At 41.1% G+C, this 21,444-nt stretch overlaps 1 protein-coding gene across 4 annotated transcripts in view; it reads right to left on the bottom strand.

The window, feature by feature from the left end:
* Positions 1–8,662: 8,662 nt before the first annotated feature.
* The window catches only part of KIF16B (kinesin family member 16B), a 137,715-nt gene continuing 124,933 nt past the window's right edge, over positions 8,663–21,444 (bottom strand). For all 4 annotated transcript variants that reach the window (XM_005525425.3, XM_014254682.2, XM_014254683.2 and 1 more), the window contains one exon: positions 8,663–10,048. In XM_005525425.3, the coding sequence (XP_005525482.2) occupies positions 9,890–10,048 (159 nt within the window). In that variant the 3' untranslated portion in view covers positions 8,663–9,889. The remainder of the gene's footprint in view (positions 10,049–21,444) is intronic.

Raw genomic sequence — 21,444 nt, forward strand, 5'->3', positions numbered from 1 at the left:
ACCTTGCTTAGCTGAATTAATAGCTAGCCTTAAAGTTCCCATGAGAAAGAATCAGAGGAATGAGAATCAGGTTGCATAACAATCTGCTCTTGTAAAGAAAAATAGGTTGTACCTGTAACAACAAAAAATCTGTCCCATGATAATCTGTGAAGAGAATGCATAAACTAATCAAAAATAGTGAGGTTTGATAGACATACACCCTGGCCATTTACCAACCAATAAACTGAGTGTCAATGTATTGTTAACCAGTTAGATTCAACATGGTGCCTTCTGATACTCCTATAAAAATGTGAGCTATGCAATAAAGATTCAGCTTTTCTGCATGAAGAATCAAGAATCCCATCTGCTTATATGGCAGTAACAGGTAACCTTATACAGGTAACCTGCAGAGAAACCACAGAGTAGCTCCTTTACCATGACTTGTGGGAAGTGGTAGGAAATTAGCAGAGTCCTGAGTTTCATCAAGCAGGAAAACCTGGGGAAGAGGTGTTAAATTTGGCTGTTGAGGTACCCAAGTGACACCATCACCTTTCTTGGTCCCCTTTTGCCTCTACCATCCTGCCATCACTAGTTTCTTGCATTTTGAATGGGTATCTGCCAAAGGAAGAAAAGTGTCTGCTTGAATGGTGAATATTGGCCAAAGCACAGACAAATCAAAGGCTCACAAAACAAATAAATTATTTTAAGTAAGTTCAATGTATCTTGTCCTGGTTTTCGCTAGGGTAGAGCTACTTTTCTTCCTACAGGTTGGTACAGTGTTGTGCTTTGGATTAGGACAAGAAAATGTTGATAACACATCAATTAGCTGATGCTAATTAGCTGAAGCAGTGTTTACACTAAGGCAAGAACTTCTCTGCTTCTCAAACCACACCACCATGGAAGAGGCTGGGAGGGGCACAAGTGCTGGGACAGCTGCCTCCAGCTGGTCAAAAGGATATTCCCAGATCACCTGGTCCAGCATAAAACTGGGGAACCTCTGCTTGGGAACTGGTGGGGCAGCACTCAGCAGGCAGTGAGCAACTGCACTGTACATCACTTGATGTGTATATCCTAATTATTTTTTCATTATTATTATTATTAATATCCCTTCCATTTCTGTCCTACTTCAATCCACAATTTTTACTTTTTCTCTCAATTCTCTCCACCATCACACAAGGGGTGGGAAGTGAATGAGCTCCTGTGTGGTATTTACTTATCTCTCCAGTTAAACTACAACAGCACCATCCCAGAGAGACTGGTGGAGGATAGGATTTTTCCTTTTTCTTTTTGCTTTCTCTCAGGGAATTTTCTCGCACTTGTTGCCCAAGAGATGGGAATGATACTTAAGAGAGACAAAAGATGTGGCCAAGATGGGCATAAGGGGTTCAGCAGGCTGCACTCTCTTAGCTGGGGACTTTTGGGAAGGGCAGAGATACCACGATATTTTGGCAGGGGGGTGAGGGGTTGGGCTCAGCTCCTCTCACACTCTTGCTCTTGGGACTGGAGGTGAGACAGTGCTGCTGTTGATGTGGGGACAATTTGCTGCCACTGCAGAGTTCCATCCTTCACTGCTTCTCCTACAGTGACTGAGGTTTTGCTCTTAAGAGCAGCCATTGAACTGGGACCTTTTCAACACACAACCTCACTGGGAAGGACCCTCACTATCTGTTTGTGTGCCTCAGAGAAAAGCCCTGTATCCCAACCTTTTCCCCCCTCCAGAGAGCATCTCCTGGCTGTTTGCAGGAGCCTGGCTGGCACTGCCCAGGCCTGCTCATTTTTTTCTGCTGCTGCTTCAAGTTTTTTGCTACATTTTAACCCAACACCGCATGTCCCCCATTCCTACCCCCCCCCCCCCCCCCTTCCTTCACTCCCCCCAGCTCCTGATACTGCTTTGGTATTTTTGCTACACATCATTTGCCACCCTGGGGTATGCTCACATCTGCAGTTCCAGCCTGCTGCTCCGAAGTCCCTGCTACTGTCTATCTTGCTGTCAGGATTGGCACCTTGCTACAGCTGTCCCTGGGTTTTTGCAAAGGAAGCTCCTTTTCCATCGCTTCCGCCGGCCCTCCCGCCATTCCCGTGTGAGGGGAACGCGGCCGAGCTGGCGGCACAGCGCCCCCTGGCGGCGCGGGGGAACCATCGCACCCGCCCTGCCCGGCCGGGAGCCACCAGCGCCCCTGGCGGCTGCGAGCGGAACTGCAGCCAGGGGAAAGCGCCCGCGGCCGGGAGAGCCTGGGACTGCGTTTGTGGTTCTGCTTGTTTGTCTGCCTTATATGAATTTCAAAGCTGTAATAAATTGGTGGGAAGGCGATCACATTTTCCATTCCAAGGGAGCTTCCCACCTTCCCCGGCAGACACCTGGTCCTTTAAACCGGGACAGATACTGACCAAGAAATTTCTTGCAGAGAGCTCTGCGCAGCCTTAATAATCACAGCCCAAGCCTTCATGCCTGGATAATAAATCACTTAACCTTAAAGGACTTTAAGAAAGTCCTGTTGTTGCTGATCTTCCAGAGTATCATCAAGGCAGTCTCATTTAGCAGCCTTGTCAAAGGTAATTTAACAATCTTTATAATGCTATAGTGAAAATTATGATGTGCCTTTTGTCCTGCAGTGTGCAGGATACCAGATGAGTGCTAATAAACAGGCTGAAATTTGCCCTGTAAAATCTCATCATGCTTCTAAAGGCCAGATTATTCAATATGACTTTTTTAATTCAACACTTGATTTAATTCACACAGGATGCAATACATGTTGCCAATACACCCAGCATAGTGCCAGTCCCCTAAAACCTGGTTCCACCACTACAAAAGAACAGGGGTAGAGAAATCCCCTTGCATATTAAATGAGCTGTGCTGAGAGATGCTCTTATTTGCTGATAGACTTGACAAATTTGAGCAATTCTGGTCCCATTCAGTAAATAATGTTATGCAAATGTTAAGTTACCACAGATTAAGAAGTTTGTGATACCTTTGTTTTTTGAACAAGCACTTGGTTTTGCTTTGCTTGTTTGGTCTGGGGTTGGTTTTTTTTTTGTTTTCTTGCAACTTTTTTTGCATACCTCCATTCTCCATTGCCTTTCATAACAACACCTAAAACTATTCACACAATAGATACAACCAAAGTCTGGTATGTAATTAAGATGTTAAGAGGTAACTTCATCTGTGTACATAAACCTGAGCACCTGCGTATGAAAGCAGGTGCCAGAATCAATAAGCTCAGGCAGCTTGGAAACTTGTCCAAGGTTTCACACACTGCTGAACAACCTTTCTGTGCTGGAGCCCAGAGGGTGTCTGCTGTACCTCCTGGAAGCACTTGCTTCCCAGAACTGGCATTTTCTTTTATCCACACTGCATTAATGAACACTCCAAGCTCAGAACAGGACAGATCTGAACGCAGGACAGACTGAGATATGTATTTAATTGTTCACATTCTCTTATGCTAATTTTCAGAGGGTTCCACTGCCTCTGCATTGTCCAGCACTCCTTCTTCTGTTGCTCAGCTACTAAAATAATGAGAATTGGAGGTGGTTATGGATGAAAATGTGCCAGTTTTTTTCAGCAGTAGAGCTTTGCCTTCTCTCCTGTTGAACTCAGTGAGAAAAACAGGTGATTTGATACACATGTCATTAGCTTCCATAGAACAATTCTTGAAGCTCTCACTATCAGTAGATTCATTTTGCACCTATTATCAGCATGCTACTTGGCACCATGGAAAGGAGTAATCTGCAACCCATACATCTCCAAGGTATTCACATTTTGGGAAAAAAAACAACCATGATGCAGAAGTCCTGAAAACACACTGATTTCCCAGGCAGAACAACAACAACACCATTATCAATTTTCACCTGCTCATTTCTGAGATTCTGATTTCTGTTGTAATTCCCAATATCAAAAATCAAGGACACCAATTTTTGCAGAACACAACTAAAATGTGGTTTCATTTGACAATCTCTGATCCATACCTTTAAGGAAACAGAAAAACAGATAATGTCCCAAGGTAACATTAAAACAGGTTAATGTGGAGAAAATACACTCTTGGGCAAGGATGGTGAAAAAGGCAGGGTCCCAGAAAGACCTAAATAAGGCAGTAGTACATTACATCTACATTAAGTAGAAGGCTCTCTTCCCCCAAAAATCTTGTTTTAAGAAAGGCTCATGCCAGACATTGATTACAATGGAAAATAATAGGAATGATCATGAAAAAGTGCAATAACACCCAAAAAAGCTGTAGTGTGCAAGACCTTTGAAGGCTCAGATCTAACAAGATCAAAACTGCATGTTGCACTTTGCAACAGGAGATCTGAACAAGTTATTAGATGATAACTACCATTTGTCATACAATAAAGTATTTGCTTTCTCTTCAACTCTTCCCACATTCTTATATACCACATATTCTTATAAACCATCTGTAAAACAAGACTACAGAGAGGAAGTAATTGAAAACTTAAAGAATGAGAACAAGCCACCTGGAAAAAAGTCATGAGAAGATAGAAGAAGCTAGCAAAAGAAACTGAGAAGAACTTTGAAAGAGTCTGTAAACCTTTTTCGTAGACCTATTTCTTTTTCTGAGACCAGTTTCAAAAAACAACCACCAAAGTGCTGCCAAAACTCTGTGAGTGCAAAAGTTGTGCTACATGCTCCAATGTCAGCACAACTTTGGAGAAAATTGTCAGTATTCATAAAGAAAATGAAATTGTAAAGAAGAAAAAGGAAACGGGGTTTCCCATGCTGCCACTTGCATTTTTGTTTCTAAGGGTTGTTACACACTGCAAACATGAGGCTAAAGCTGCTGCCTCCATTGGCAGAATCTTGCCTCCATGTTGTCAAACATTAATGTTCACCCTTAATATGGCTTCCCCACACATTCCTTTTAAAACTCAGTCTCAGAAAACCAAAAGAACAGTATCGTTTGTGATTGGGTATTTCCAGCAAGTTGGATGAGGTCTTTAATGGATTTAACTACCGTAGACAGGTGGCATAAGGAAGTTTACCTGATTCCCACAAAATTCATTTTCAGGTCACAGTTCACTTTCCCTACCTGTTTCTTTCTCCAGTTGCACCAGGGGAGGTCAAGATTAGATACTAAGAAAGATTTCTTTGGTGTAAGGGTAGTCTGGCATTTGGAAAGGCTGCCCAGGGAAGTGGTGGAATCACCAACCTTTGAAATGTTCAATGTGTGGATGTGGCACATGGTTTATTGGTGACACAGTAGCGCTGGGTTAATGGCTGGACTTGATGATCTTAGAGGCCTTTTCCAGCCTTAATTGATTATGTTCTATGATATTTTTGTTCCTTATCAACTTTGTTTACATTGTATTAGGAATAAAAAGGTATATCTACAACAGCATTCTGGTCTGCCACCAGAATAATAACAAAGCACTCTCTTAAAATACTAAAACAACAATTTGAAAAAGTGGCAGGACCCAGTATATTAAAAATTCACTCAACAGTTTTGCCAAGATAATATATCCAGACTTTAAGCCTTTAACTGGTTCAGAGCATGCACAACAGCATAGACTTTAATTGCTCATGAAGCCTGTCCTGCAAAGGAGTATCTTCTATTTCCCATTATGAGGCTGGAAGCCAGAAAGTTTTTGCTCTTTAGCAAATCAAACTTTTTTTTTTTTTTTTTTTCCCCTCCAGAATCTAATGAAACACAGAGAAAATAAACCCAGGGGTGGACATAAGAAACTTGCAAAGTTAAAAATAATTTATTTTTTCCAATTTTGGGGCTTTGGTGAGCTGGGACCATATACAATTTCAAGCTTTATCAGAGTCTAATATAAACCTATTTCTTATTCCCACCTACAGGAGCAAGGAGATTGCCAGGAGACATTTATCAGCAGTGCTTTGAGGGCTGCTCAACCTCCAGCCTATGAGCAGCAGCATATTCAGGGAAAAAGCACTTCCAGTTAAGGGAGAACAGGGTCAAGACCAACAAGAACGCTTTCCTCAAAGTTTTTTGCATTTTGATTATGTTATGCAGGAAAAAAAAAAGCCAAACACCATCTCCAGTGTGCTTTTTGGCCTTTTTTTGTGCAATCCTGTTGATGAAAAACTGCTGTAGGCTCAGCAAGGATATGAGCCAAGTGTTTTGGTGACTTTAATGGAGGCATGATTTCAGCTGCATGGGTAAGTGTGATAGCCCCATTTTAGTAAAGTACTTAAAAACAGACTTTGCCTCAAATATATATAGACTGATACATAAGTTAGGTTTTACTTAAGGACATATCTCAATTACTGAGGCACTTTGAAAAAGTACCTCCCATACCAGGCCTGAAAATAACTTTCACAATGTTGTTGAAAGTGTCAATATGTTGAAAATAAAATTAATGGATAATTTTAGAGCCTGAGGATATTTAACAGAGAAATGCAATTGGAACATCTTTAAAATGGCTAGCAATTTCGACATGCATTTCAGCTTCTATTGAAAACTTCTCATGAAGTCTGGGTTTAAAGACTGTAGGTTATAAACAGCCATCATATTTTTTACTGATGTAATTATTCAAAGATGCCTCCTAGCTCAGCCTGAGCTTGCCATCATTGATTAAACTCTGAATATGAGTGAAAGATAGGTAAGATGGTGGGAAAAGCTGGTAGCCTGGGGTTGTGGTCCTAATCTCATGCTTACATTCTCAACACTGTAGCTTTTAACTTGATGACATTGCAAACAGAGTGATTAACAGACCTTTGTTATTTGCAATGTACACATTTAACACTGTAAGTTAGATAAACTAGACAAATTAACCACTTTATAGGCAGGTTTACACCACTGGAGCATCTAGTCCTCTCTGAATCAATCTGTACTTTAGACAAGAATCCAGTACAAATCTTCTTTTAAATTCAAGTGAAAAAAAAAGAATATTCAAATTTTTCACTTGACTTAACTCTTTATCAAGTTGAGCTTTTCTTAAACAGGTTCTCCAAATCCAAAGTGGCATAAAATTCCTCTAGGAGTCCAGTTTTTTCTTTTGCCTTTTCATAACAAGCATTCACCATGGGGTGCAATGGAGATCTGCTTGGCACACTGGTAGTTTTTCAACAAGACAACTCCAGGAAATGGGTTTAACTGTGCAACAGATAAAGCAGTTTACCATTTTTTGGCCTGCTAGGTCCTTTCATAGAAGTAGCACACAGGAAATAATGTTATATAGTTATGCAAAATCATTTTCCTATAGATTCCGAAGCATTAATTCTTTATTATATGGTAATGGGAACAGGCCAAAGGAGAAGGAGAAAGAGAATAGTCACTGGCTTTGAAGTGAGATTTAGGATCATTTATTTATCATCCCCAATTTCTGCCTCTGAAGCACTCATATGGGCATCAGAGCAAGAGAGACACATGTACTTACCATTAACCTGCTGCAACACCAAACTCCAGTTACTCAGCTCACCACAGGAACGCAGCAAGCACTCAACCTCCACTTTCTGATCTGGGAAGCACAAACAAAGCCAAATGGCAGAGTGAAGAAGGAAGGAAGACACAGCCTTGTGGTCAGGAGGATGAAATGTGCACAGAGAGCCCTGGGAGAGCATGGAGAGGTGTAATAAAGCCACTGGGCAGAGCAAGGATCACAAGGTCAGGTCCCTGTCAGTGATCAAGCACAGGCAGTTAGTGGTCCAGTGCAAGAGAGAGTTCAGGAACATCCAGAACCTAGTGAAAAAAAAGTTTGGGAATCAACAGGTTTGACTGGAATGCTTAGCTTCCCAGTCAAAGGTATTACGATACCTAAGTCAATTAGAGTCAGATTAAGTCATACATATTCAAAGGCAATAAATCCTACCCTGCTGATAGGGCTTAGAAATTTTACCTTTTGTTTTCCCTGAAATGAATCAAAATTATAAAAATACTCTGAAAATTTAAATCATCCATTCTAATATTTTTTCGTTTTCTTTTTATATTTTAATTAGAGATGCTTATTGTGGCATGCTTATTAATGGAACCCAGTTATTTTTAAACACCATAATAGAATCACAGAAGGGCCTGGTTTTGAAAGGACCTTAAAAGTCCTCTAGGTCCAATGCCTCTGCCACAGGCAGGGACACTGGTGTTTCTCATCAGGTTTCTCACAGCCCCATCCAGCCTGGCCTTGAACACCTCCAGTGAAGAGCCTACCCACAGCTTCTTTGTGCAACTTGTGCCTGTGTGTCGCCACCTTTATAGTCAAGAATTTCTTCCTAATATCTAATAAAAACAGCTTAAGGCCATTACCACTATCCCTGCATGCCCTTGTCCCTCTCCAGGCTTCCTGCAAGCTCCCTGTAAGTATGGGAAGGGGCTCTAGAAGGTATTCCTAGGCCACCAAATTTGTCAGGCATGACTTGCCTTTAGTGAAGGCCTATTAGCAGCCACCAATTACCACATTATTTACCATGAGCCTTAGCACAGTTTCCAAAAGGACCCGCTCCATAATTGTGCCAGGCACCAAGGTAAAACTAACTGGCCTGTGGTTCCCTGGGTCCTCCTCATTTCCCTTTTTAAAATGAGGGTTATGTTTCCCCTTCTCCAGTCAGTGGGAACTTCACCAGAGTGCCACCACTTCTTAAGTATGATGGATAGTGCCTTAGACACTTCCTTGGCCAGCTTCTTCAGGACCATGGATGTATGTATCATATTAAATCTAGAACACTGATGTTCCTATAATTTAGGTTGTGAAATAAAAATGCCACCAGTGTTGTTACTTTAGGTTTTAATAATAATTTTTAATGACATGAAATAGTTTGATTTCCACAACATACCAGTGGTCAGTGATGTCAACTCAGAAAAAATCATTCACACTCTGAACAAATGGCACACAAAACTTACCTTTCATTATACATTTTAATAACTGGAAGTTATTAAATTCTGATTTTTATACAACCTGTCAAACAATTTTTATACATTAACATGTACACATAATTCCAGTCACAGTGTATACATATTTTTGAATCTGCAGCAATATAAAAGGAGCTCTACCTGTATATACATGTGCAAGTCTGAGTAAGTCCTGAGTCATTTTAAAGTACTATTATTTAAATCCTATAAATTTTAACTGATGCAAATAAACCTCAGGTTTTACAACTATTGTGAAGAAGCTATTTAAAAAACAATATATAGCACTTTGCATCAGCTTTATGCATAGCTATAAGCTCTGTACAATGCAGAGTTTCCATTTACAGTCTGAATGATTACGAAATCTGAAAAGATGCTGACCATGTTGCTTGACAACAATTGCTTCCTTTGCTTCTTTTTTGGTGAGTGATTTGTTCTGCCTCCAAACAATCAAGCATGGAGGACTCTGACAGGGTTTAAACGATATTATTTCTGCTGCATATATTTTTGTAAGCATTCAAGTTACCCAGGCCCTTTAATTCTTCTGAGAAAAACTATACAATTATACAGTCAAATAGTTAAACAGTGTATCTGGAAGGGAAAGAAAATGAAACAACAGTGGAGTATGATCATTACCTTAAACATGGTAAGGAAACAAAGGATAGGATTCTTTAAGGAATAGCTCGGACAGAAACCAAAAGACTGCTCAGAAACCCTCTGTCAGCATGACACACGGCCATGGTAAACATGAGATGCTCTCAAACAGCCAGAACAAATTATCTGAGCAAATGGGAAGAAAGAACTGCTGCCAAGAAGGGGATCCAAAGTCATCACAAGAGTCAGAATCTTTGTACAGTATTAACAAACCAAACACAAAAATGTCTGTATACCCCATGCCAGGAGAATGCAGGCTCTACCTTGAGAGCTGGACACAGGTTAGCATGGGGGTGTAGCTATCTCTAATTGGCGCTGTTTGGATGCAACTTTCCAGGTATGGAGGAGACACATTTTGTTTTTCTTTTCCTCATTCCTCTTGCACAAAAGTGAAGGCACCATTCCAAGTGTACTCCTCCAGCATAAGGATCCTGGCTCAAAACTTAGCTGGTCCCATGGCTGCTGTAGTCAAAAACACCTTTCCTGAAGAAGGGTGAGAATTCACAGATGGTGTATTTTGACAATGTTAGCCCCACTTTATCAATGTTCAGTGGAGATGATGGAGATTTCAGCATTGCAGAGAAAAAGCTCCTGAGGTATTTCTGTGGAATGAAATGTAAAATGTCATAAGGTTTGCTTGATCAAATTGATTACAACCATTTTGAAAAATTAAATGAACAGCAAAAAACCCAAAAATATTTCCATGGGCTGTGAATGGTCCTTTCAATAACCATCAGCATTTATGCATTTATAAAACAGTCTTCTGAAATGTCTTTATTAAGCTCAGGAAAAGCAGATAAGAAGTATTTCCCACTTCCTTCTTATGCCCAGCTTGGCAACTCTTTTTTTTCTGTGGTTGTGTGACGCTTCCTGATTTATTCTGCAGTCATGTAATGCTTTCTGCTAATCATGACATGCTAATACTACTGTCTAGCATTACTGAACACAGCAGGTACTGTGTTCCGTTCTGCAGGATATTCACTACATATGGACACAAAAGGACTTTAAAAATATTTCCCTCATGAAGCTCCCACAATGCTTCCATTGGTTTGGGTTTGTTTTGATTAAGGCTATCTGCAGAAAGACTTGAATGAATTCCAGAACCTACCAGAATCTTTTCATTGAGTTGCTCCCAAAATTTCCTTTTCTTTTTTTTTTTTTAAGTCTTACTAATGAGAAGCATGTGGGAGACACCCTCCTTCCCCTCCCATAAGTTAATAGTCCCCACTGTGATATATCCACTGTGCAACTTGCAGTCACATTTGTACCTAGAGAAATTGGGGGAGGTACATTAACACAGTTTTCACAAACCTGATGAAGCTTCTGTCATATGTGGGTTCATTTAGCGTGACTTAATAACTTATAAATATAACTTTTGAACAAAACACTCTAGGTTTGATCAGAGAGATACTACAAATGTATCCAGTGTCACCCAAACATCTGCAAGGGAAATCTCATCTGGAGCACAGGGATAGACTCCTTTTCTATACACAGAAAGAGAGAACTTTAAAATCATTCACTAGTCTTGGATTCTGTGGGAAGTACATTTGCAAGACAGAGAAGTACATTCTCCTCTGAAGAACACAACATTTAGTTATTTGAATGCAGCAGCTATGGGGTCAAGGAAGTGGTTTGTTCAGGAAACTGTCCTAATTATTCACTCATTTCTCAAGAATTATTCCTCCAAACTACAACAACTATCTATTTAAGAAACCAGTTGTTTCAATATTACACAAAAAAGGAAAACAAATTTTAAAAAGCAAACAAAAAAAAGCAGCAGAGATAAAAACTATTTTCTTGGCAGTTAAATTTTCTATTTCATTCAGATCTGCCACAGGTTGTATTAAAGTTCATGAAAAAAACTCATTACAAAAATGCCTTCAAGATGAACTGCAGTAGACTAACAGGCAATTGAAAGTGAGAAACAGAGAAACATTTTTCATAATTAGTTCTCAAAGGAGAGTTCTTTACAAAAAGTCCCAAACCAGTAATTCCTGAAGGATGAATATGGTAGAAAATCAAATGTAAAACATAGCATTCTGTTAGCATTTTAGCACTGTGCTGAAAAGTTACTGCAATAATTCTAGTTTATGACTACCAAAGGCTCAAAGGTACCAAAATATCTCGCTGGACACATCACAAGACCTATTGCATTCACCTTGATATGTATGGCCAGATAATTGACTGTCATGCCTTTTCTGTAAAGCCATTAGTCATTGTTTTGGCATGATAGCTCTAACGGCAAAATAAAAAATCCCTTTGCTCTAAGCATACACTTATGTGACACACTACGAACAGCAGGTAAACTTCTTTTCTACATCTGTGCACCAAGCTGATGACTGAATATCACAGGTTCTTTCTTTGAACACAAAAAAGATCCTTGGGAAAATGGAAACAAGCAGACCCTACCAGATAATGATGGAATTAATTTTGTATGAAGGTTTCCTGCCATATGGCTTGACATAATGTGCTCTTCAACAACCATCTCTGAACAAATTAGCCCTCTATTAAAACCCAGATCTGTATTTACCCTGTTTGCAATGCTGATATGTTAATATAGCCCAGAGCTGCTGTGCCCTTGACACAAAGAAGCTCTTGCTTCATTGAAATACAGGCTGCTCTGCCCAAAGATGCTGGCTGGGAGTGTTCCCCTGTAGTGAGGAAACTGTGACTGATGGCAGAAGCACTCACATCACAAGCATTGATCAAAGAGCTGTGGCAGGGCACTACAGGGCAAGGCTGTTCTGTCCTGTTGGGTGCAATGGACAGCAAAGTGGAAGAAAGAGACAGGAGAAAAAGAGTGCTCCTTGCAACGTATGGAAAGATGCTTCCCAAATTCAGATGTGACAAGAAGAGGACGAGGGTCACAGCAAGCTGGGAGGGGCAGCAGCACATCGACACCAAGTGCCAGAAATGTCAAAAAGCTCCACAGAGATGCAGAAGAGATTCAGCATGGACTTCACTGCAGCCCAGGAAGCCATTGACTGGCCAGCAAGGCTGCATGAAGGGCTCTCTTTTGCCAGCACTCAGTGATAGGAGGAGAGATGTTTTCAAATCTTTTGTATTAAAATCCATTTCCCGCATCACATACAATTTCTGTCTACTTACAGAACTCTTTCAATGTGTGCTTGAAAAAAAATTTCTTAGGAGAGACTGGCAAGCTCAGGATACCTTCATAGGTCCAAATTTTATACAAATTAATGATGTGATTTCCTACTGATAGCAACATTATCCCTGGCATGCAAAGCATTGTGTAACAGCTACTAGGTTTGCATGATTATCTAGGAAAGGAAAAACTAGTTAACTGCCAAAATATTCCAACATGCTTGGTTTTATTACTCATTTTTGTTTGTTAGACTCTGGCCATTTGTTCTGGATTATTTAGTCTGGTAATCAGTGTTCTTCCAAATGCACTTTGGAGTTTCATTTCACTAATAGCATTTGACCTGCTATGCTGCTGGTTTGCTGCAGAATATCCTAATTATATGTTTGTAAACGTCTCCGTGTGAGGGCACGAGTCCGTGGCACTGTAGCAGAGATGTAAAATGGGAAACCTACACATCAATCATGTTGGTTGTTCTGGCTAAACACACACTCAGGAACACCAGTTTAGAGAATGAAAATACTCTGCACGTACAAAACAAGGATAGAAAGCCAGGTTAAAAACTAATCCAGAATAGGAAAAGCAGTGGTGTTTGCCCTCTCCGAAGGCAATACAAACTTCAAGCCCTCTAACTTAAAATTTATGATGGCTGTACCTTCAAGTTTTAACTTTGCAAATGAAACTAAACTGGAAAAAGTGGTATGAGGCACAAAGGCTCTTCTTTCTTTACCTAGTCTGAGTAGTTTTCCCTCCCTTTTAATTATGCAAATAGCAAAATGGAAACCATTTAAAAACCTTACTAAAAATCATTTTAATAGGGTTCACCTTTTTAGAAGTAGGCCAGTGTTCATCTCGTGCTCAATTCATCAGCACAACGAAGTCATTCTAACCATTTCTGCACTACTTTGTGATGTGGGGACTTCATAATTTTATACATTTTAATGTAAAGCCATAACTTAATTTAAAGTTATTGAAGTTACTACAATCAAAAAGCTTTCTGAAATGTGAAAGTCTTCTTATCATCCTTTCAATTGTGGCATATTAAAGGGGAATTCAGTTCAGTGACATTGTTCCCCTAATCCATTACTAACAGTGATAGCCTCAGAGACCAATAGCAGAGCTTAGCAAGAATTGGATTTTTTCATTAAAATGTGGTGTGTTTAAAAACTCATCAACTCTGGTACTTTCAGAAAGTGAAAACACTTCAAGCTTTTACTTTCATACTACTATTTCTAGCAATTTCCTGAAAAAAGTCAATGCTTAAAATACTTTAGAAGTTACATTTTTAAATCTGCATTAGAAATACCACCTGCTAATACATGCCAGGGCTGAAAGCACCAGAAAGTTTAATAAGATAAACCTTACAAGGCTTTGGGGACCTTTTTAGGCAATAGCTTCTTTTCTGTGAAGCAATACCACCTTTTCAAGACATACATGTCAATCTGACGGTCAAAAGCTTTACCACAAGGTCACAGAAGGTCACTGGTGACAGAGGCAGGGCTAATTAACTTGCTCATCTAACTTCTAACATAGTCTCCTCTCTCCCTTTAATATAGATGCTAGTTCCTCCCAGCACCAATCACATAATTATTCTGTTGACTAGTGTTAAGTGCTGCAGGCTTTAAATCAGATCTTGATTTGAATTATCCACAGAGCAAAGCATACACAGGTATCGCACATCTTTCTATAGGATACAAATCTGATAACCAAAAAAAAAACCCAAAGCCAGACAGATTGAAGCATATTCCCTGACTCTAAAAGATCACATTATGCTGTAATTAGGTATTTGCAAAGTCAGCTCTTCCCAGGAAAGACTCTCCCCCACAGCAAGCTGAGAGGCACATGATTCGGTTCCAATCTGTGATCACAAAAACAAGGATCTGTTTAAAAGACAAGGCATGCAAAGACAACCTGCTGGGATGCAGAAATGGGAGGGCATATCCTCCTGCATTTGTTCCTAAAAAGAAATTGTTGGGCATATGCAAAGGAAAATCGACACTTGGGAGATCCTTCTCCAAATTAATCGACTTTCTCTGTTTCAGACATTTCCATTGATGTGCTGAAAAGAAAAAAAATACTTTCCAAGGTGTTTCTCAAAATACCAAATACTGCAGAAATGTTGGCTATTGTGTCTAACTACATCCTACTGCCAAAAATAAAGCTGGGCTGAAATGGCACTGACAAATGGTGGTGTCCCACAGAGACTTCAGGTTGGCAAAAGGCCCTGTCTAGAGACGTGTTTTGTACAGAACGGGGTTAGAAAATATCCAAGTTACCAAGAAAAACAGGATTCAAACTTTTCATTGAATCTGCTTCTTCCTTGAGATTTTTTTTTTCCTTTTTTGATTTTTTTTGGTTTTTTACTGGCAAAGAAGAATTAAGACACTGTACAGAGAGATAAGTTAGTATTGGAATGCAGAAGATGGAAACTCTTAGGAAAAGGACTGCAAGCTAAGCCAGCTCTGTCTTATCCAGGACATGCATCACATCTCAATCACCACCCAGGACTGGATTATCTGGGTCGGGTATGGAAGACAAAGACAGCCATTAGCCACAACACAGAAAATTTACAAACTGAGTTCCAAGGGAGCAGGTTTTCTTATGTGAAATATCCTAACATTAAATGCCGAGACATATTCAAGCTGTCCAAGCTGAGGCGTTCTGGAGGCAGTGATCCCAGCAGGCTCCTCCTACAGTCTGCAAGTACAGCTCAGCCCTGAAGGTCACAAGTCAGTTCACCACAGTTAAGCTTCCCCCTTATGTCTTCCACTCAAACCATCTACCTTTCCCTCTGGGGCCTACGTAAGGCACAGGGAATTTTTCTCCCATTTGTTGCCTAAAAGATGGGAATGATGATACTTAAGAGAGACAAAAGATGTGGCCACAATGGGGAGGAGGGGGGAAGGTGTGCAGTTGGCTGCAGTCTCTTAGCTGGGGGGTTTTCTCTTGGGAAGTGCAGAGATACTTTGAGACTTGACTAGGAGCCTGGGGCTAGCTTCAGACTTCAGCTCTCTCTCTTTCTCTCTCTCTCTCAGACCAAAGGAGAGATGGTTGTGGTCTTGGTGCTGGACTGCAGCTGCAGGGACAATTCAATGCTACTGCTGAGTTTTGCCCTTCACTGCTTCTCCTTACCTTGCATAAGCCTCTGCTCACAAGAGGGCCATTGAACTGAGACCTTTTCACTACCCAACCTCACTGGGTCTCTCCCTTACCACCTGCTTAGGTGCCTCAGGGGAAACCCGGGACTCTCCCCCTCTCTGGAGGGAATATCTTCTGGCTGTTTGCAGGGGCCTGGCTGCAAACTGCCCAGCGCCATGCTTTCTGCTGCTTTGGGGTTTTTTTGTGCTACACTTTAACTGGACACCCCATGTCTGCCCAGACCTGCTGGTCCTGCCACTGCTTCAAGGTTTTCGCTACATTTTGTTTGCCACCCTGGGTCTGCTTGCCTCTGCAGTTCCAGCCCACTGCTCAGAAGTCTCTGCTACAGTCCAGCTCGCCACATGGAATGGCTTTGAGACCAGCTGCTCCCTGTGGGTTTTGTAAAGGGAGCCAACTCCCCTTTTCTCTGTCGCTGGAGCCGCCATTCCCGTGTGAGGGGAACGCGGCCGAGCTGGCGGCACAGCGCCCCCTGGCGGCGCGGGGGAACCATCGCACCCGCCCTGCCCGGCCGGGAGCCACCAGCGCCCCTGGTGGCTGCGAGCGGAACTGCAGCCAGGGGAAAGCGCCCGCGGCCGGGAGAGCCTGGGACTGCGCTTGTGGTTCTGCTTGTTGTCACTGTTGTTTGCCCAGTTACATATTTTACTATATACTATTATATACATACATATATATATATCTGCATACTCTAGTAAAGAACTGTTTTCTATTCTTTTTCCCATATCTTTGCCTGAAAGCCCTGTAATTTCAAAGTAATAACCATCTGGAGAAAAAGGAAGGTTCCCACCTTCCTTGGTGGACACCTGGCTTTTAAACCAAGACACTGAGGCATTAGGACTGAGTAAGGGCTAGCTTAAGTAGTTTCAGATACATTTCTGGATTTATTAAATTTGAGCAAGCAAGGGAAGAATTTGCAGATAGCAAGACTATAGAATATGAGGTACCACTGCATTGGAGGACAGCAGTCCAAAAGGATGGGGGACCATACCAGATTACAACTAATATCTTCACCTCCACCAATTCCAGATTCAGGTCAATTCTCCACTCACCAGATATAACTTGCTCAGAAACATTTTAGTCTTTTGTGGGCTTTTTCTAATAAAGAAAACATGAAGCTTCAATTCTTTCCCCCAACACCTTGACATATATTGCAAGATATTACAAAGCAGATTTGAGTAAAGTATGTGAGCAGAACAGCATGTGACATTCAATATCCCAAGTATTTTAGGACCCTCAGGAAGTACCTAATGTCACCTGTGTATCAGGTGGAACACATTTATCTCCTGCACATATCCTAAGGTCATTCTATGCAGTTATGATTTCAGTGCAATGGGAAAAACACTTACTGCCAGGGAGACTAGCTGGTGCCTGAAGGATCTTATTTCTGTGGAAAAACTTGGAGAGAAAACATCTATAATCATGATGGGATCACCTGGCCCATTATCTTTTGCTTAAAGACAAGGATGGCTGGGTTCTCCTTACAAAAAACCCTGCAGAATTAGACACTCTCAAAGCTCTGCAAAGCTTCCTTGAAGAGCTAAATTTGACAACTGCCTCCAGAATGTTACTGTCCCTGCTGCCAGAGACCTTGCTCAAATTGCAGACAATTTGTGTTCACACTTTTTAGGAGAATAGAGACAGATCCATATGTTTGAAAATGGCAAGTCACCACCACAATAGTCACATTGATGCTGGGTAATTTTTTTTCTTCTGTATATTTTCTGTATTACATATATTTGTAGCTTTGTAACCTATTATTGCATTCATAGGTAGTTTTCCCAGTACTCTTTCCTGCCTTAGTAGGCAAAAAACACATTCCAAAGCCCCTATCCTATCTTGGTTCCTCCTAGGAACCAAGGCCAAAAACAGCTCTTCAGGACATATTTTTTCATAAATTAGTTCAGTTTCCATCTAAGAGGGGAGGATTTAGAAGGGGCTTGAACTGGAGGGGAATTGCATCACCACTTGTGCTCCTAATTGGTGATTTTTATCAATTATGCTGATTTGCTAAATTTACAAAAATGGTATTCACCCAGAGGGTGGGCTTTTGTGGACATTTTTCACATCTGCCCCTACAGGCCTCCAATAAAGATCAGGCTTTATATTACCTCCTATACTAATATTATCTCAAAAGTGTGTGTTGTCTCATTTATAGGTTTTTAAGGCATCAACATTGTATCAATAGAGGGAGGAGTTATCTGCTTCAGCTTGGCAGGCATTAATTAGCCTCAAGGCAGCATGAACACAAATCAAGATTAAAGGATTGGCTCATTTTAATCAAACCCTTCCTGCTCATTTTGATTAGGTCTAATCAGAAGCAAGGCTTTTTACAGGTAATGCCTAGTAGTCAGCAAATAAATAAATAGACTGAGAACATCCCAATCAGTATCACCGTACCCTGCACTTGCATGTCTTTACAAGTCTACATACAACTCCAACACCCACACCAATTTTCCTCTAAGACAAATTCTGCATTGTGAGTTTCCCTTAACAGAAATAATGCAAGTAGGACATTATGCTAGATCACTTTTTTTAAAAAAAATTACTAGTAAATATCTTGCCCATTTGACTATGACAGTCAAACTCTTAACTTTTTATAGACTGAAGCTGTTAGCTAAGAAGCTACGTGGGACTAGATGAGATTGAAAGCTGCTACCAAAAATCTAATATAGTTCTGCCCTGGGGTAATCCATAATATTATTTTATTCCTTATCTATCTGCAGCCCCCCTCCAAAATTGTTACTGTACCTTTAAGACCTTACAAACGAGAACCCTGTGTGTAGAGGGGTTGTTATTGTGAATGCTTTTAAAATTGTCACTCTAAGGCAGCTTCCAGTTATTTTGCAATGTGGTATTTGCTTTGTGGGCTACCTGGTCTTTGTTCAGGCAAAGGCTTTCCTTCACTTTCTGGGTTCTCTTTTCAGTTTTTTGTTCCTTGGCTCATAAAGTTAGCCATTTTGACCTGCCCTGGGGCAAATTCCACAGGCACCCACCTGTTGCCACTCCACTCCAAGCTGCCCCAACTTGTCAATGATGCCTGACCAAAGAGAGAGAAGACCACAAGTCATCCAAGCCCAGACACCTTGCCTTGCCTGCCCTGTCATCTCTTGCCACAAGGAATCTGAAGTCCCTCCGTGAGTTCCAGCCCTTGATCTGGAGAATACCAGTTGGACCTCCAGTTTTTGGGGAGATAAGCAGAGTGGGGATGGGCATGGGAGGAAGACTCACACCACCTTTCCCTTTGTCCTTCAAACCATGCGTTTGGCTGCAGAGCACCAGCTTGGGGGATGGAGGATGTCCCCCCAGCATTTTCAAATCTCTCTTCATTCTTGGGGGGGTCCACAAGATTTAGCAATTTTGTATGTAGCATTAATTTACCATTATTTTTTGTCTGTTGCTGTTCTGCTTCTTAGTAAACTGTTATTTCTTCACTTATCTAATAGTATCTTGTTCCTTATTGGTGGGAAGGGATTGTTTGAACCCTTAAGGGGAGACAAGTTATTCCAGAGTGCTGTGCTTTAAAATTGTCTCAAACCAAGTCAAATTTAGTGCCCAACTTAACAGGGAAAAAAGAGAAAGTGAAAAAATAACACTCTTGTCCCAGATTCCTTGTATTGGGTACAACACTCACTGTCACCATGATACCCACTTTAATAATGGCTTTCTGGCACTTAGGTATGTATACTTATCCATTGATATTGACAATTCTGCCCACATCAGGGACACAAACCAGAATTGCTGTGTTGATATACTCTGTGACAATAATGTATGAAAAGATTAACATCAGAGGTAATGAGAGTTATTCTTTGGGATGTGCATTCTCTGCTCTTTTTCTGTCCTGGTCTCAGCTGCTTCTTTTGGGGGTTTATTAATAATTGCACCCAGCCAGCTGTGGGGGAAAAGTAGAAGATAATTTTTCCCAGCCTTTTACCTCCTTCTCTCCCTTCAGGTCTGACATGTCACATTTTGAGAATGTTCAGTAGCCTCTGAATGTTAAAGATATCACATTTTTGTTTTTAATTATTTTAACTCTCCTTTATATAGCCTACAGCATGTTTAGAATCAGAGATGAGATTTCCAGAGTGGTTGTCCAGAGGTCCACCATAGTAGTGGAAAATTCTGAGTGATGTGGGATGTGGGAGGATATAGGCCAAGCCCTGAAGAAATTCTCTACCCTAATAGTTTAGAACTCTCCTCCTGAATTAATTCAGAATCCAGTTGAGGTGAAGAAATATCTGAATAAAAATCATAATGACAGATCTAAAGAGAAGAAGGTTATTGAAATGTGCTGAGCCCTGGTTAATGCTTATCACACTGCTCATACAGCAGCAGGTACAGCCAGAGGGGCAGGAGAACAAATCAGCAGACACCCTGGTCACTCAGTCTGCAGTTAAACCAGAAGGGCAGCCTCAGCCAATAGCAATTTCCCCTGTCCGGAGAAGGAAATCTAAAACCAAATCCATTTGCCTAATGAATGATGGGGAGCCAGGACCCTCGCAGCCAGCAGAGGAATCAGAAACAGAAATAATCACCGAGTCTTTGTGCTTAGAAAATCTTCACTATCTGAGAAAAATCTCACCTGATGGCCTGACAAGTCATTATTAAGTTGGTTGATCTGAGTCTGGAACACCACAGGCGATGGTACAGTTTTGGACAGCACTGAAGCAAGGCACTTGGGATTCCTGTCATATGATCTGCATATTGATCAGGGAATCTAAGGGAGGCCTGAACCTCTCAGCCTCTGGACACAGTTTTTAATAAGTATGAAGGAGAGATACCTTTGCCCAGAAGATCTCCAGCTGCAGCAAGGCCTTTGGAAGACCATGGAGCAAGGAACCCAATGCTTGTGAGAACTGGCTGTGATAGAGACCCTTCTTTCAGATGACAACCAAACCACTAAGAGTCTAGAACTGGTAAAATGTACAACACTGATATGGCTCAAACTCTCATAACTAGGGACACAAGCCTATGCCCTAGCACCACTGCAGTGGATTGAGGAGGATGAGACAATGTATGAAAAGGAGGTTTTGAGTATATGAAGACCCTGTAGACAGCCCAACAGAAGCACAAATGTCATCTGTGGAAACAGACCTGACAGAGCATACGTGGAAATTGGAAGACAGGATCACAGAGACTCATCAGAAATTCAGCAAGGAACTTAAAGAGGGCCTTCTTCAAGTCTTGTCAGTACATACCCTGAGCCCCTTTCATCAGCAGCAAACATTCCCCCAGGATGTAGGGAGAGGGGGTGCACCCCACAAGCTGACTTGTGGTTCTTTCCATATGAGCATGAGGAAGACATGAGAAGATGGGATGGAAAGCCTACTTCTGTCCTGGCAGCACGGGTGCATAAACAAAAGGAGAAAATTACTAACAGAGAGAGTTCCACCAGAATGAATGCAGCTCCAGTTTCCCAAGAGAAACTTCTACAGACATATGAGTCATGGACCAAATGAACTCTGTCCATATCTGGGGGATGGTCAGTGACCACTGAAATTGTATTTGTATACAGTTATATGTAGATATGTATAGACATGTGTGTTTACAGTTGAAATGAATTAATTTGGGCATTAATCAGACAATATGGGATAAGGGGTGGAATGTCCTGGGGTAATCAATAATGTTATTGTATTCTTTGACTATCTGCGCCCCCCAGTATTGTTACTGTATCATAAGACTCTACCAAAATTAGAACCCTGTGTGTGGAGGTGTTGTTATCTTGGGTGCTTTTAAAACTGT

This window comes from Pseudopodoces humilis, chromosome 3 (assembly GCF_049639895.1).
Source record: "Pseudopodoces humilis isolate 2021_Gansu_Grassland_sample_001 chromosome 3, ASM4963989v1, whole genome shotgun sequence".
NCBI lineage: Eukaryota > Metazoa > Chordata > Aves > Passeriformes > Paridae > Pseudopodoces > Pseudopodoces humilis.